The sequence below is a fragment of the Nylanderia fulva genome, unplaced genomic scaffold, assembly GCF_048542155.1.
Source record: "Nylanderia fulva isolate GAGA-0341 unplaced genomic scaffold, ASM4854215v1 Scaffold47, whole genome shotgun sequence".
Classification (NCBI taxonomy): Eukaryota; Metazoa; Arthropoda; class Insecta; order Hymenoptera; family Formicidae; genus Nylanderia; species Nylanderia fulva.
This window is the reverse complement of record NW_028190554.1, coordinates 661,422-678,602: the sequence shown is the minus strand read 5'-3', so window position 1 is coordinate 678,602 and position 17,181 is coordinate 661,422. Positions and strand designations below refer to the sequence as shown.

Below are 17,181 nucleotides of genomic sequence, written 5' to 3'. Positions count from 1 at the left end.
TTTGACGTAATTTTTATATATTATGAAATAAAATTATAATAATATTTTTCAAGTGCAGAGATACAATCCATTCTGTTTCAAAATCGCAAGATGTTCTCATTCCTTCTGAAGCAATTCAAACAATTGATATAGCAACAGGGACTAACTGTGTTACTATAGAGAACGAAACGCAAACGGATATATTTCATGTTAGAAATAAATATGAAAAAATATAAATAAGAATATGCATACACAGATATTTTTAATAATATTAATATTATGTAGGAGCGAAAATACATTGCAGGTGTCATCAAAGAAAAAAAGGTTCACATGCTGAATAACAGCAAGTTATCTAAATTGTCAATTTCTCAAGAGGAAAGATGGAAAAAATATAAAATCTTTTGTAACAGGATCGTTCCACATACATGGATGATATTTCTGTAGAAGTGTATAGTAGAAGAAAAACTGAAGATAGTTTTGATATATTTGGGAAAAGTATAGCGTTTCAATTGCGAAATATTGACTTAAGTAAAGTTAATCATAATATGAAGTTATTGTTCTTATTGAATTAGAGTTTGAAATTGAATAATTTATTTTTTAGAAACTGCTGTGGAATTGGAAAAAGATATACAAAACTTGATAACAAAAACGCGATTAAAAACTTTAAAGTCTAAATTAATAGATTGGAATGGCAGCTCAATCTGCTGCTGTGATTGTAGCGATTGCAAAGTAATGTGTAAAAACGAAACTTGTAGTTGTGGCTTAACATTAAAGGAATGTTTATTACTAACAAAGATCAAAGAAAAAAAGAGTTATGGGTTTTGTTACAAATAGAGAATTAATCTTGATAATATTGAGATAATCGCAAGTAATATTTATGTATTCTTAAATTATTATTTTTAAATATAAGTAACATATCGTGTACACAGACAAATAATAAATTTACTAGTAAAATGTAATAAATATATGAAAAACTAGATAATATATGGCCTTTTCTATTATATGTATTTTGTGATGAATTTTTATTGATATATAATTAATGGCATCTATACAATCTTTTTGTCAAATAAAAAGTAGATTTTAAAAATACTAAAAAATTTATTATATATAATTTAGAGTTAGAGCTTAGATTATTGTAATCAACGTATTTCTAAAACTTTATTGTTTCTGGAAACATTTAGGTATTCATGAAGGACTGATTTATATAGAACGTTACAGTTATACGTATATGAAATATTTTTATAATTTATGCCATTCTAATATAGTCAAATTTTATATTTGTAATAAATCAATATTTTTTTATATATGAATAAGTTTTAAAGTTGGATAATAAATAGAATAATTAGAATTTTTTATTAAGATAATAAAATAAAGAACAATTTTTTAAATTTAAATTCTATTTTATTATATGAAAATGTATAATATTTTCACAATTAAAATATAAGTATTTCTAATTGCGGAAGTACACATACTTGTGGCCGAGAATTAAAACAAACGCGTTTATTTGATATACAATATTGAAATTTAATAAAATAGTATAAAAGACATTTATTTTTTTCTCGCAATGTCCGTTTTTACATATGTGCTATTTGAATACCTAATGTGATTCATGTAATTTATGAATCAGTAATACAATTATTTAATAAATTTGAAATTAATTGCTTATCCTATACAGTTCTCCTTTATATAAATGTTATATAACAAGTAAAACAATTTCAGTATAATTTATTAAGATGAATACTTCAAATTACTGGAGTATATGTATCATGTATTTATACATTATATTAAAAATTGGCTATTGTACTAGAAAGTATTTGATAATAAATTTTAATAAAATTCAATTATTAATTGTACATAAGATGTACTATTAAAAATTGCAAATAGGAACACACTTTTGTTTGATTAAATCAGTATCTTATCATTAATATCAATCCAGATTAGAGATACATAATATGTAAATCATTTGTCATATTTATAATTATTAATAAAAGTTTTACATAAAAATACGAAATTTCTTCATTAACTTGAGAATGCATAACGAAAAAATTTTAGAGAGAGATTTAACATTAATTAAACTGTGTACATAATACTGTTGATATTTTTATAAGACACTCTTTGAAAACTGAATAACTTCCACTCTTAAAGTATATATGTATATATTAAATTATTGTACTCTTCCAATATTTGATGATTTGTCAAGAGTCATATATAACCCGTAGTCATCTGACTAGCTTAGAATAGTTTTGTTTCATCACTTTTTAAGTAGTTGATGGTGGTGACAAGATAGTAATATCTTTCTGGAAAAAAAAAAAAAGAAAAGAAATACAGATAAGGTTTGATATATATCTTGACATATAAGTTTTATAATATTTCAAAATAGATAGTATCATGTTCCTTTTACATACTATTATTTAATTCGTTTTCTTTGCATCCGCTTTCTCATCTTTGGCTTGACCACGACCTAACAATTTAGCCAATGAATCCCAAATTCCTCCCAAGAACAAGGCGCAGAACAAATTTTCAAATGGCACGAATGGATCATGAATGCCAAGCAAAATTGATGATAACTAAAATATAATTTTGTCAATTTTATCTTGTTTCAGCAATGTTAAATATATACATTTAAAAAGAGATTCATGATATAGACATGTACCTTGAAATAGACGAAGAAGATGACAATACCAAAGTATACAAGAGCATGAGGTGCAGAAATGAGATCAGTCTTCTTATCTAGCACAAAGATAATCGATGCAACCATAGATGCTTTGGTTGGACTGTAAAATAAAATAATTATTTAATATTATTACATTTGCTAAAATATAGGGCTATATATAAAAAGTATATGATTTTTATATTTGTGCATTTTCATGCACAAACACACACACACGAATTATGAATTTTACATACAAACTGGGTTGCATGAATTCCATTGCAGTTGGTGTCCATACGCCACGTATAAGACGCTCAAACAATTTTGTAAATCCAGCTCCGTTACCTATATACATTATAATTACACACGGTATTAATTTTTAAACAACTTTAGATTGTATACAATGCCTGTTTATATATAATTTTACTAAAATAATATACACTCTATCCAATATATATTCAATTATGATTAACCTTTGAGCGTTCCAATCAATATCATAATAAGATATGCATTTGGATAAAGTTTTCCTGCATGAGTCACTCCATCATATACCTTTTTACACCTGTAAAAATATAAAATATTTTTTATGTAGATAATTTAATTATAGTATACTAAATTAATTTATTTAAAATCTCATTTTAAATAAATTTTAATGAATATTTCTTTTTTATATACATAAAAACAGTTTCTACAAATACATAAAGCATAGATGTAAACAAATTTTTCAAAAATATAGAGAAATATTGATATTTATTTACCTATAAATTTCTTTCATAGCAGCACATACTATCTTTACTGGTAAAAATTTGGCTACCTTATATCCAATGTCAAATGGCGTGTAAAATATCACATACCTAAAAGAATTATAATATTTATTTTAATTAATTTTTGCAAACATAGTTGCATATAAATAATATATTTTATAAAATATAAAGTGCTATATAAAAAGCACACAAGTCATTACCAACCAAACAACAGTTGCGACTATCACTTGTGGTGTATTTTTCAGAGGTGCAAGAATAGGTTCTCCTAATAATCCATTGCAAAGCATACCGCTTGCAAAGACAACTAACATCGTAGAGAGCCAACATGACAAAGGGTGCTTACGAGAAAATGCTTGTGCACCTGAAACAAACATGTTATTACGATTACTAATTTTTACATATTTATTATATATAAAATTCTAATTTTTGATGTTCATTTATTCTTATGCATTGTAACACTCATACACATCTTTCTTTCTACATGTTTTAAGCAGAAAAAGAAAAAAATTATCTAAAACCATAGTATAATTTAGGAATATATAATTTAAAAATAATGTACAAAATATTACTTTTAGGAAATGTTTTTAGTAAGTTTTTGAAGTGTATATTTCAAACGACTATTATATTGTGGAATGTTGTGGATATATATGCTGTTTGAGATAAGTCAGTTAAAGAAACCTTACAAGTTCATATAACATAGTGTACATCTCTTATATACAAAAAAGTAAGTTTCTATCAGAAAAATATTACTACTTTACGATTATGATTACAATTTATTTGTTAAACTTTAATCTTATACTTTTTTTTATTTAGAAAGTTAATTCACAATTTATATCTTTAAAAAATGTTTTTGTATAAATGTGAGTTATTATTAAATTAATGAATAATCAATAATAAATGTATAAATATTAAAATCAAGAGATATTAATATTATATATTTTTATTTTATCTTAAATTGTATATATGTATATATAATTTTATTTAAATCAAAAAGACAAGAAAACTGCTTTTTATAGGCAATAAACCAATCAAAATTCGAATAACAGAATTAATAATAAATTTTGTGATGTCAACTAGTATGTTTTAGAAAAGCTACTTTTGAAAGAGCCTTTATTTTGGATAGTCTAGCTGTGTATGTGTGGCTAGGTGCATACTGAAATAGATCAGCTGGGTTGTCTATGTTATTACCTTGAGATAAAATTATGATAATTGTGCCAAAGAGCAAGATAAAATTTGCTCTTAATTCTGATTTTGATTTTGAGATATATATATATATATATATGTTCCTCTTAATATTCTAGTTTCTAATTGTTTCATAATACTTATATTTAAAATCTTATATAAATATGATATTACAATTATATAAAAAGAAACAATCGAATTATAAAGAAAAACATATAAATAATAAAAAAAGATCATTAATATGAAATTATATCCATTAATAAGTATAATAGTCAAAATTGTAAGTAAACAATAAATAATAGATATTTATTATTATGCATAATTGTTTACATATATTCTAATGTTCTCTCAATAAATAAATATTAAAATATTTCTTTAGTTATGCAATAACAATATTGTGGTATGCATAATATTTAATCATCTGTGCAATATATAATCAACTTGTGAGATAACATTATATAAACACGATAGAATAAGTTTCGACGTTTATCTGATTATCTGAGATATGTTTAAAAAAAGTCTCGTTTTGTGTTCACGATTACAGTGTCATAATAGCTCAATCCGTTATATGCCAAGATAATTTATGAATAACGAATCGATATTGAATATCTGCGATCAACGTTAATATATTATCAACGCGTGTTATCACGAATAATTATCAGTCGTTTCGCGTTTCATAAAACATCGGAAAATATATAATTAATATGATCATTATTCACCTGGTATTTAAAGTTTGTAAAAATGCTCAACCAAGGAAAAATCATACATCGGTACTTTCTGAATTTCTCGTGCCGGTTATTATTTCGCGCTCTTCTACGGCGGAGGAAGATTCGATCAAGAGAAAGAGGGAGGAAAAACAGGGAGAGATATTTTATATTACGTCTGTAAATATAAAACACCGCGACAGCGTGGGACGTGAACGTCGTCTCGGGAATGAGCGAGGTCGCGAGGAGCTATTCCGCGATCGAGAAGAGTCGCGACGTTCGGAGGAGCCCGCGCGTAAAGAGCATTATAAATTTAGAAACGGCGAGCTTACCGGGTCCCAGATCCTCCCTGACATGCAGCGTGCACAGTACGCAGTGCGCTATGTCGAAATACGGGAACATTTTCAGCTTGATGACCTGATTGGCCATGTCCAGGAACGCCTCGGGATCCATCGCGAACGCGGTGGTGTTTACGCTCTCGCTCGACGAACAACCGATTCCCCAACTAGCGCGAGTCTCTCGACTTCCAGGCTTCCGATTCAAACGTCCGCTGCCGAGCGCCCGCGAGCGACGCTAGCTATGCGCTGTCTGCTGCGATCAGCCGCCCGTCCCGTCGTCTGCTAGACTAACCCAACCTCGAGCAGCGGAAATAAAAAGAGAACGGACGGGTCCTTCTTTACCGACCGCGCGGAATTGACATCTAGCTTCCAGCTCACTCGCCTAGATGGCAGCAAGTGTCTGCGCGGGCGACTTCAACTGGAGAAATTTTCAGAGACAACAATCGAGGAGTTTTTTGATATCTGATAATCGGTTCTTGCATTTTTTGAATCTATTAGTCCTCCGGATACGAGTAATGCATTTTTTGGAATTAAATTTACTATGCATAATGCTGTTTTCATTACAATTTGGTTTCAATGTTTTGCTTTGCATAGGTTGCGCTTTGTATTTGGCGGCACGTGTGCTTCGTTCAATTGACCAATCAGAGCGAGGCAATTTTGGCGCTCACGGATGCTACGTGCGCTCTTGCACCGGCGTCTTCTTCCTCTTTTCCGCGGGAACGCCGTAGTGTGAAGGAGCGGAGTCTTTGCGCTCTGATAATATTCGCAGAGGTAAGAGCCGACAATGAGATAATCGAGCGAAATAGACGCGATTATTCGCAATAACATTATTCTGTGAATAAATTAGATTATTTATTAGAGTTATATATATGGTTATATATATATGTATTTATTGGAGTTATATACAGGTTATATATATATCTATCGATATTTCGAGAGACGAAAATCAAGCGATTTTTTTTTATCAGAAAAAAATGGACTCTGTTCCATATATAAATTATAAAATATATCTTTTAAAGTATATATTATATTTTATCAAATATATTTAAGTATATATTAAGTAAATGCTACTTGAGAACTTTTATTTTGATGAAATAATTAATGCATTGGATATAAGTAAATTTTGCCTGAAAAACAATAAATTTCTTCCAAATTTAATTTTCATTTTTATATCATTTTGCAGATACTATGTGTGTGTGTGTATCTCGTATTTCAACCACGATATATTGTGTGTCCAACAACATACCCTCTGGTATAGTATGTAAGTTCTTTTTTATAACGATATATTTTTTCTAAAGCAATTAATATATTAGGACCATAACAGATGTGAATTTTACATATCTGTTATGGCCCCAATATACCATTGACTCAATTAATTTATCCCTCAAAAAAAGGATATTTGATTAAAAAAAATCATATATCTCTTTCTTGATTTTATAAGATCAACACACACAATTTTATGATACAAAATGAAAATTTTCTATGTGATAAAATCACATATAATCGCGTGCTCTTATTGTTCTGTTTATTTCTGATGGAAATATATATTTGTATAATATATATCATTATTTAATTATTAATGAATTATCGACAACAACAAGTAAACATAATGATATAAAAATAGATATTTTAATTTTTGATTTCTGATAAATAATTTCTGATTTTTCTACAATGCTGTATTATATTTTTGTTTTTTTAATATATGTTGTGCAAGTTTTATTAATTTATATTTTTTTAAATTCTTAACACATTCTTTTATTATTATAATGATATATTAACATATTAACTTATTTACCGTGTGAAAATAATAACAATGATTATCAACTGTTAATATAAATAGAAACAATATGTAAAATATAAATATATAATATTTAATATATTATTTTTAATTACATGCTTTTTATTAATTACATTTTTAATAAATAAAATATGTATATAATTCTTTCTTAAAATTTTTTTCTAACTTTTTAATGAGTTTGATAAATATTTCTCTTAAAAATTGTACGGATTTTACTTTGATTTTGTTAAATAAATAAATCTTTATAATTTTTAATAGATGTAATGTTAGTATTGCTTATGTTAATATTTTTTTCCTTTTATATATTCTCTTGCAAAATTTTGAAAATTTTTGTTTATAATTTAAATGTGAAATAATTTGAATAATTTTCTTTTAACGACAAGCAGAACATACATAAAATTAATTAAATCTTATCATTCGTATGTATATAGTATTAAAATAAATGAGTAATATAAAACTTAATGTAATGTATTTATGTACAGATATGCCAATTACTGTGCGGATATACTATAGATGACTTGAAGATCTTCACACGAACATTAGCTTGTATCGTTCATTCTCATGACTACAATTTATTGTACAGGTCAGTGGTTTAAATCGATATATATATATATATATATATATATATATATATATGTATATATATTGATTTTTTTATCAATGTGTATATCCCATGCTATATTCGAATCAAATCTATTACATATAAGTTTTCAATGTGATTACCAAGTACTATACATTCATAATGCAGTGCTCTAAAAATCATTTTACTTCTCATATAGGACTTTTTTTATTTATTGTTAGTTTGGACCAGTTTGAATGTGTTCATCTCTTGTAGATGAGATTTTTTCCCTTCATGATCTTTTCGACTTCCTGCAATGGTATACGCTATTTTGTCGTTATCACTTTGAATAATTTGTTATACCCATAAGTATATGAAAATGTAACACTTATAAAAATTCTCTTTTTTATGTATACTGCTAGAACAACACAAGAAATCTTTTTTTTTTAATATGACATATGTTTGATAAATGATATACTTATATAATGATAAGTTGTGTGTTCGTGCTTTCAAAGGTTTTTTTATTTTTTAAAGGAAAGATCATTCTATTAATATTTTCTTATATTTTTAATCATATTTTGTTTATTTTTTAAAGAGTTTTAATCATAAACGACAATAATTATAACTTTTTAAAGTGATAAATATAAAGCCAACTTATCGAGCTGAATATTCGAGATGTTCAGTCAACTACCATTTATTACATGTATAAATTATAAAACTACAGTCATTATATTAAAACTAACGCAAATTACAATCATTCTATAAACGTTTCGACCGCACGCGGTCTTCTTCAGTATAATTATTGAAATATAAATTCTTACAATTCACATAATATCGAAATTTAATTATAGTTATTCAGAATCAAGAGTTTTTGAGCAATTAACGCGTGTTTCAATCCGTCCTGTCCAACAATGTTCGCCTCGATATGATCCCTGATTTTGTTCAGATCTCGGATAGTTTCATCGTTAATATGCGAGAAATTAACCCGTTCCGTAGGCGCTGCGATTAATAAAAAATTACCGATCAACGTATGTCCAAATTATAATATGTATCCCCTACAATTGGTAGTATGCTTACCTATCATCGTTCTTCTTGACAATTTTGCTACTTATTAACAGTTATTAAAGATGACACATAACAAACCAACAATACAGAAAGACAGCTCATTTTAAACTCTACTTGATCGGAGCAAAATTGTCAAGAAGAACGATGATAGGTAAGCATACTACCAATTGTAGGGGATACATATTATAATTTGGACATACGTTGATCGGTAATTTTTTATTAATCGCAGCGCCTACGGAACGAGTTAATTTCTCGCATATTAACGATGAAACTATCCGAGATCTGAACAAAATCAGGGATCATATCGAGGCGAACATTGTTGGACAGGACGGATTGAAACACGCGTTAATTGCTCAAAAACTCTTGATTCTGAATAACTATAATTAAATTTCGATATTATGTGAATTGTAAGAATTTATATTTCAATAATTATACTGAAGAAGACCGCGTGCGGTCGAAACGTTTATAGAATGATTGTAATTTGCGTTAGTTTTAATATAATGACTGTAGTTTTATAATTTATACATGTAATAAATGGTAGTTGACTGAACATCTCGAATATTCAGCTCGATAAGTTGGCCTTATATTTATCACTTTGTTTTCAATATACGAGCGACAATTGTATTAATTTATAACTTTTTAATTTTATAGTTCTTTAATAAATAATTAATTTATACCTACATTGAAATTGTATAATTTTGTATATTAAAATTTTCGACAACGCATTATTAGTAATATGGTATTTGATCTTGGTGTCAACAATAGCACGCTATTAATTTTTTCGCTCTTATTAATAAATTAATGATTATTAAACTATCGATAATATAATCGACAAAAATGATTTTATTAATTATTGAATTTATTAATTATTTATTATTGAAAGTAAAAATTGTAGCAACAGGTATAAAAATTAAAAATTATCGTTTTTCTTACGAATTTTTGATTATCGAGATTTTTATGGCTAATAATTATTTCTCTAATAATGCATGCTTTCAGAATCATATATTTCATCTAATAATTTAAGTTTTCTTAACATGATAGCATAAATTAATTATTAAATCAATTAAATTACTATCAAGATTTTTAATTATTTTAATCTTTTGCTCTGACAATTCCACACATGTGTTTTATATTTATTAAATCATATAATAATCTCCAATAATAAATTTTTGAAATAGTAATTAATTTGAACGCTGACTATAATTTAGATTTTATATTTGTATGTTACAGACGACGCGTAAAATTCGGGAGTGCCGTTAAAAGTATTGTACGTACAAGTGCGGGAGTGCCGTTAAAATTAAGTATCGCGCGTGTTAATCAACTTTGACGACTCTGATAACTTATTAGAGGAGGAGGAGGTCTGGGAAAGACGTCGGGCACCAGCGCAACAACCATGGGGTAAGTATTTATGATTGGTTTATTTTAATTATTAAATAAAAGTTTATAAAATTATTTAATATATATATATATATATATATATATTTATATATATGTATGTATGTATAATCTATTTATTATTGTATGCATTGAATATAAAATTTATTATAATGCATAGACAATAATAATTTTTTTAAATATTAATTCTTTTGAGCGCTGTTACAATTTGAATTTTATTTATATGTTATAGATCACCGTAGCTTCAGGTCAATGCAGTTAACTTCGCTGTTACGCATCGACCGGTGAGTAAAAATTTTTTTTTAATTACAAAATAATAATTTTGTAATGTAAAGAGATTTGAGTGTATAATAAGATGTGTAGATCTAACTTATGTCACCATATTTTTTCTATATTATTTATTATCTTTCGAATGATTATTTTATTAATGATTTCGCATATTTTTGATCATTTTTTTTCATTTTTAATCAGTTTTAATAATTAGTTGTATAATTAATTTTTTCAAAATTGTAAAGTCTCTATATTTAGATATCATAACGTTAAATTACCATATGACACATCGTTTTTCAATATTTTTTAAAATCAAGCGAAAGACTATTTCATTAATGTTAATGCAACAAAATTTTAAGTTGCTAAAATATACAAATATAGAATTGATTACTATTTATCAATTTCGAAGTGTGAGAAAACATTTAAAGATCATAACTAAAAATCACGTTTAATTGATAGCAATTATAATATATGGTTGGATCATTACTTTGAGTCATATTTGTTCATTGATTACTATTTGTTTTGCGATTAATATAGTTAAAAATTGTTTGTTTTATATATCCTCGTTCGCTGTTTGTTGATTTACTGTATATATGTATACTTTTAATATTATTATATATGTATAATATAATAGCTATTTCAAGAAGGTAAGTGAAAATTAATTGGGTATTAAAAATAGCCTTGTAGAGATGAATATTCTATTTTATAAATATATTTTGCGAAAAGTTTAGTTGTTTTGAAAAATCAATTTTACATCGTGATTGATCTGTTATTTCGAACTCAGACCTAATTTCTATTTCTGAGTGGAAAGTCTTTTTAGAGAACATTACATTTCAGTTGAAAATGTGTTAATATTAGCTAACTATGATGTTAACAATAAGAAAACATAAACTAATAAATATTTATTATATGTATGCATAGATGTTATGTTTATTGATTGCTTATTACATATTACATTAAATTAGTCGTTATTTATAATATATAAATATAGTTTAGTAAAACAGAGCAAGTACAATGTTTATATAAATAAAATACATATATATAAATATATGTTTTAAACAAACATTAATGAAGTTAATAACTTTGAAAACAATATAAAATAGAAACAAATCGTTAAGAATTATATAAATTATGTATTTTACAATACAAAATTACATATATTTTAAATTTCGAATAGAAATATTAAGCTATTTTATTTCTGGTGTGTATATTTATTGTACACATAAACAGAAAAAATGCTATTTTCTTCTTAAAATGTATTTTTTTTCAAGAAATACTCAAAGAATATAAATATATTCTTACGTATTCTTTGTTTATAGCATAAGGCATACGATATCAAATCGATATCAGAGAGAGATTATGAAAAAGCATGTGAGAAAGATAATAATTAAATATTTATTAGTGCAAAGAACAGTCTATATAAATCGAGAAATAACATATGGTTTTGCATGGACTCTTTTGTTATTTATTAGCAAAAATAAATGTATAAATATATATGTATATATAATATATACTATATTTATATATATTTACATGTGTGTGCTAAATGAATATAAATGGGTCTTATAATGTGTTTAGAAAATGTGGTTACAAATTATTCATGACAGCCATTTATTGATTATTGTTTATACTAATTACAATCAGAATTTGCAATATTTTTATTATAGTTTTAATAGAGAGAGATTTATAGGGGGGTTACGTAAACTATCTCACTCAATTCTTCTGACGGATTCAAAGATTTACAATACACCAAATGGAAGGAAAATTGCGACTTCCAACCAATTTTACATACAATTTATTCATATTAATCTTTCGCATTTTTACATCTATAACATAATTAAAGATAGGACATGAATAAAACATTGTGGACTATAGAAACATTAGAGCCTGAAGCAATTTATTGTTTTATAACAATATATGCAACAAACATAGATACATAGCAACATAAATCTCACATATTGCATGATTGAAATTAGTCAGTTACAATCTTCACCAGAAAGAGGAATTTGTTAATATTCTTATTATAATAGTATTATAATTGTGTATTATTTCATTAAGGTTTAAATATATATATGTAGAAATAAAAAAAATTAAACATAGATCAAATTATTTTAAATAAGAATCATGCTAAAGATAAAACTGAGCAGAGTGTCTTAGTAAAATCAGAAAATTAAATTTTATCTTGAATCAGTTGGCCATACAAACCAGTTGGCCTTCAATATCGTTGATAATTCTCGCTCAAAAATAAAAATAAAATGACACAGACAATGATCGAGAACATAATTGTGTATCTACAATAACATTATTGATTAACATTCAGAGAAAAATATAATTCCTATCTATATGTCACGATGCATTAGATATTTATACATTATTCAATCTTAGCTTACACATCACCTGCTTCCCATATTTTTTTATTTTTCGAAATAGAGGACGTGAAATCATATTGTCGTATAATTTCGCCGATATATATGTATTTCATAAATTAAAAATAAATCTCTTGTTTTACACGTTGGACCTATACAGGGTGTTTTATAAAAGATTAATAGTAGAGATGCATTTTTTCATAAACTCTGAATCGATTTTTCTTTATGATAAAGTTGTATACGTAATAATAAAATTTTATTTATGCAATTCTAATTACAAAATTTATAAACATTTGAAATTTAATATTTTTGGTAAATTTCAATTCTACGTAAAATCTTGCCCTGTTGTTGAAAGGCAATGTTATTTTAGCTAAAAACTATTATTTTAAAATTTGTCACTATATATTAACATAATTTAATTTGAGAATTTAGAAATTATAATTAATTACGATCTTGATTCAAATTTTTCACGTTAAAAACTAATCTTTACTGAATTTACTCAAGAATATATCGATCACTACTACTGATAACTTGTTTTTTACATTACACCCTGTATGAATTAACAATAATACTGATGTAGGCATCCTTTGAAAGACATTGCTTGCATGTACAATTGTAGTTGACAAAATATATTTTTATCTTATTTAATTTTGCTAATTACATGATTAATATAACGTTTTTTTCACAATGCATGCAGGTTGCAAGATATAAATCGTAGACGCGCAATTATAAATAAAATTTTTTTATAATTATGTTAAATATTAATCTAAAAAGACATTCATTTTTTATTATTAGCAGATATTTGTTTATGTGCATATCCTTTGTTGTTTGGATAAAATACATAAATTTAGTAATGATTCAATAATAATACGCTTAATAATAACACAATGCTTGGTTTAAATCAAGTTCTAATTGGACATCATATAATTAAATAAAGTCATATAATTCCATACACAGACTCATGTCTGTTAAAATAAAATTTATGCCAATTTCAATCGATATTTTTTACGTGTTTTAGATTAGATTGTAATTGATTAATGTAATAAAGAAATATATATATTTAATATAATCAAGTCATAGACACACATAATTATACAAGATATCTGCTAATCTTAAACAACATTTATTCGGTACTTGTCTGAAAATAGTCTTGATGATAATTATAGACAAAGTATTTAATAATAGTTTATGTAAATATATTTTTAGTAATATTTAAACACTTCAACAGTTAATATTTAAATTTTTTTTAAAATATTTAATAGTTTATATACATGTATCTAATTTTCTCATGGTTCTCACGCAGAAGAAAAAGTTATTTGTGAAATCGCAGCAAACATGCAGAATGCTTTTTGACACTACGTTCATGAAACGCTGCTTTGAAACTATAACGAACCGCTGTTGTAGAACTGTTCTATATATATATATATATATATATATATATATATATATTTGTCTTTGTTCATTGTGTGTACACATTCTGAGTTTATATACCCTTTACTTTTGATTGTAGACTCTACGACTTGTGCCTTGCGATCTGCATCCATTGCATGCGCAAATTTGAATTTTGTACTTACTAGCGGCAAAATATAAATAATACAGCGTAAACATAATAAACAATCTCATTGCCATTAACTAGATCAAGCTATCGATATTTAAGATATTTCTACGATACGTAAAAATATCCTATATTGATATCTACGATATGTAGAATAATAATAATGAAGCTTTTAATTAACTAATTAAAATCAAATAAATTTATAAATCAATAGACGACAGCATTTGCATCCATCATAATTGATAGATGTGTCTTCTTCTTCACTTTTAGATTTAGCTATTTAGGTTTAGCTCGGTTTAATTATGTATTTGGAGAAGATGTTTCGTAACAGTTATCGTTTCTAAGGGCTGCTGCATTATTGTGAAGCTGAAACATAAAGCAAAAAATAGGGTTCATAATCTCTTCTGAGAGGAAAAGGTCGCATTCTAATTTCAATTTTTCGGTATAATTGTATTATTGCGCGAGAACCTTTGAAAAGAAACTATCTTAAAAACAGTTTTAATTACCATTACAATAGAATTATTCATTTAATTTATTCATAAAAAATAATTTGAATTGTTGGTATAATTGATATTTATCGCTTATAAAATGTAATACATTAATTCATATATTTATACGTCGTACATTTAATATATCAAAAAGCGTTTTTTTTTTATTATGACAATAACATGATATTGATAAAGAAATTATGTAATAATTATAGATAAATCGTTTTGTGATAATCTAAATTTGAATAATTTTTTTGAAAAATTTAAAATTTGTTTTAATTATTTGTTATTATTTTTTTTACAAATTAAAATGTGTGATATAATAGAAAGTGATTAAAAATATTTACAGTTTAAAATTAATGAAGCTTTTTAAGATTAATAAGTCGTATATATAGATAATTAGATTTTATGATCAATTAAATTGTTATCCCGAAGTTAGCAGCATATAGTTTTATCGTTATTTTGTGCAATCGTGTATATACAATAGCCAGTAACTTTTCGATGACAATATGCCGCAGAGAAACTTTTAAAGCAGACCCTTGTGTCTTGTGTCGCTATTGTTTCGCAGTCGCCAGGAAGATAATCCGCAGCTTTGTTTTAAATGTCACTTGGTACTCAGTATGCAAGGAAAAATATTTTCACAGCATCAATAGCGCGGAATAATTCGTAAACGGACGATTACAAGTGTTAATCATAGAATGTAGCAAAAGTATATATATAATAGAATTGAGAAGCGTAAATATATATGGTAAGCTTTATCGACAGGAGTAAAGTATATCGATAAATATTACAGAGAGAACATTAGATGACACTTAAATGTCTTACATGTGTTACATGCAGAATAAAAAGATGTAGAATAATATTTGAGTATATATCAAGTTTCGAGAATAATATATGATATATTATATATTATAATGTTAGGAAATGTTTTTGAGAAAAGAACGTCTATTACAGCTTTTCTATTTCTTTGCAAACATTATATGTTATGCCAGCTTTATACGAAAGATTAGAAAAGCACAATTATTCAGCCATTGGAATATGTATGAAAGATAGACAAAACGAGAAGAAGTGCGATGCAAATGTTTGATATCAACTGGCTGATTAGCTGATCGAGTTACCTAATATTGCTGGCGAATCCCCATCCACGCCGATCCTTTCGGTGTTATCAAACATGCTTATGAACGGGCTGTCGTCTTCGTACGGGGCTGTCGCCCATTTTTTGCCTCTTACCCCCACAAACATCCCCCGTAATTCCCATCGTGGATTTTTCTTACCGCGCATGTCGAAATATCGGAAAGGCGATCGTTTTTCGAGCTGGCACGAGGCTAGAGCATTTCTTCTATTGCTCGTTCCTGCTCGAGGGAAATACACAATATGGACGAATGTGACCATTTCGAGCTCAAAATTACACAGTGTAACATGAGTGAAAGGAAAAAAATTAACAAAAAATGGTCTACTATTTCAATATAGAGTTTGGCTTGGAGGTACATATATGAATAAAATAAACCTTCGTTACGTGTTCTTTCTGCTAGGAATAGATTCTATCGATTATCGTCTAGTCATGTTATGAGGGCTATTGAAGAAGCACTGAGCTATTTCACAAAATACTCCAGTGCACGAGAAAAACGAGAGAAAATATTTTATCGAGCGAGTGCAGAAATTCTAATCAATCTGTTTATTCTTGTCGAGTCGTCATAATAAAATTTACATTTGCGTATATTCTTTTATTTCGACTCAATATCAAACAAATTATATTTTCAACTTCTTAAATATCGTATAAAAAGAGAAACTTCTGTTAATTTTTTATATTTACAATTTTTCATGTTAAATTTTATATTAATGATAAATCTAATTTTAATGTATTACTTTGATTTTTGCAAAATTTATGAAATTTCTAACATAACTTTTGAAATAAATGGATCTCAATTAATAGTTAATTTCTAATTATTATAATTCTGTCTATATGTGTTTATTATACAAAATAATAATTATATATATTAATAAACACATTATACATATGTTTCTCTTTTTCTCAGTTATTATAGATTACATTTAACTTATTATACAT

At 26.3% G+C, this 17,181-nt stretch overlaps 3 protein-coding genes across 4 annotated transcripts in view; 1 reads left to right on the top strand and 2 right to left on the bottom strand.

Annotated features, from left to right (window-relative positions):
- Positions 1-1,358: 1,358 nt before the first annotated feature.
- LOC114937848 (trimeric intracellular cation channel type 1B.1) lies at positions 1,359-5,914 on the bottom strand. Its single transcript, XM_029311516.2, has 8 exons — positions 5,612-5,914; positions 3,598-3,754; positions 3,388-3,483; positions 3,103-3,191; positions 2,887-2,974; positions 2,633-2,753; positions 2,385-2,546; positions 1,359-2,276 (listed from the first exon to the last, which is right to left on the bottom strand). The coding sequence occupies exons 1-7, from the start codon at positions 5,730-5,732 to the stop codon at positions 2,391-2,393; spliced, it is 828 nt and encodes a 275-aa protein (XP_029167349.1). The 5' UTR covers positions 5,733-5,914; the 3' UTR covers positions 1,359-2,276; positions 2,385-2,390.
- A 403-nt stretch (positions 5,915-6,317) lies between these two features.
- Positions 6,318-17,181, top strand: part of LOC114937858 (COMM domain-containing protein 4) — a 113,595-nt gene continuing 102,731 nt past the window's right edge. The window contains exons 1-5 of the mRNA XM_085486710.1: positions 6,318-6,388; positions 6,801-6,878; positions 7,898-7,998; positions 10,270-10,437; positions 10,667-10,718. The gene's annotated coding sequence lies outside the window, so the exon portion shown is untranslated. The remainder of the gene's footprint in view (positions 6,389-6,800; positions 6,879-7,897; positions 7,999-10,269; positions 10,438-10,666; positions 10,719-17,181) is intronic.
- Positions 12,299-17,181, bottom strand: part of Tk (tachykinin) — a 57,132-nt gene continuing 52,249 nt past the window's right edge. Inside the window, exons 6-7 of one of the 2 annotated variants that reach the window (XM_029311520.2) lie at positions 16,232-16,465; positions 12,299-14,991 (exon numbers count right to left, since the gene is read on the bottom strand). In XM_029311520.2, the coding sequence (XP_029167353.2) occupies positions 14,981-14,991; positions 16,232-16,465 (245 nt within the window). In that variant the 3' untranslated portion in view covers positions 12,299-14,980. The remainder of the gene's footprint in view (positions 14,992-16,231; positions 16,466-17,181) is intronic. The other variant, XM_085486709.1, reaches the window with a different exon arrangement.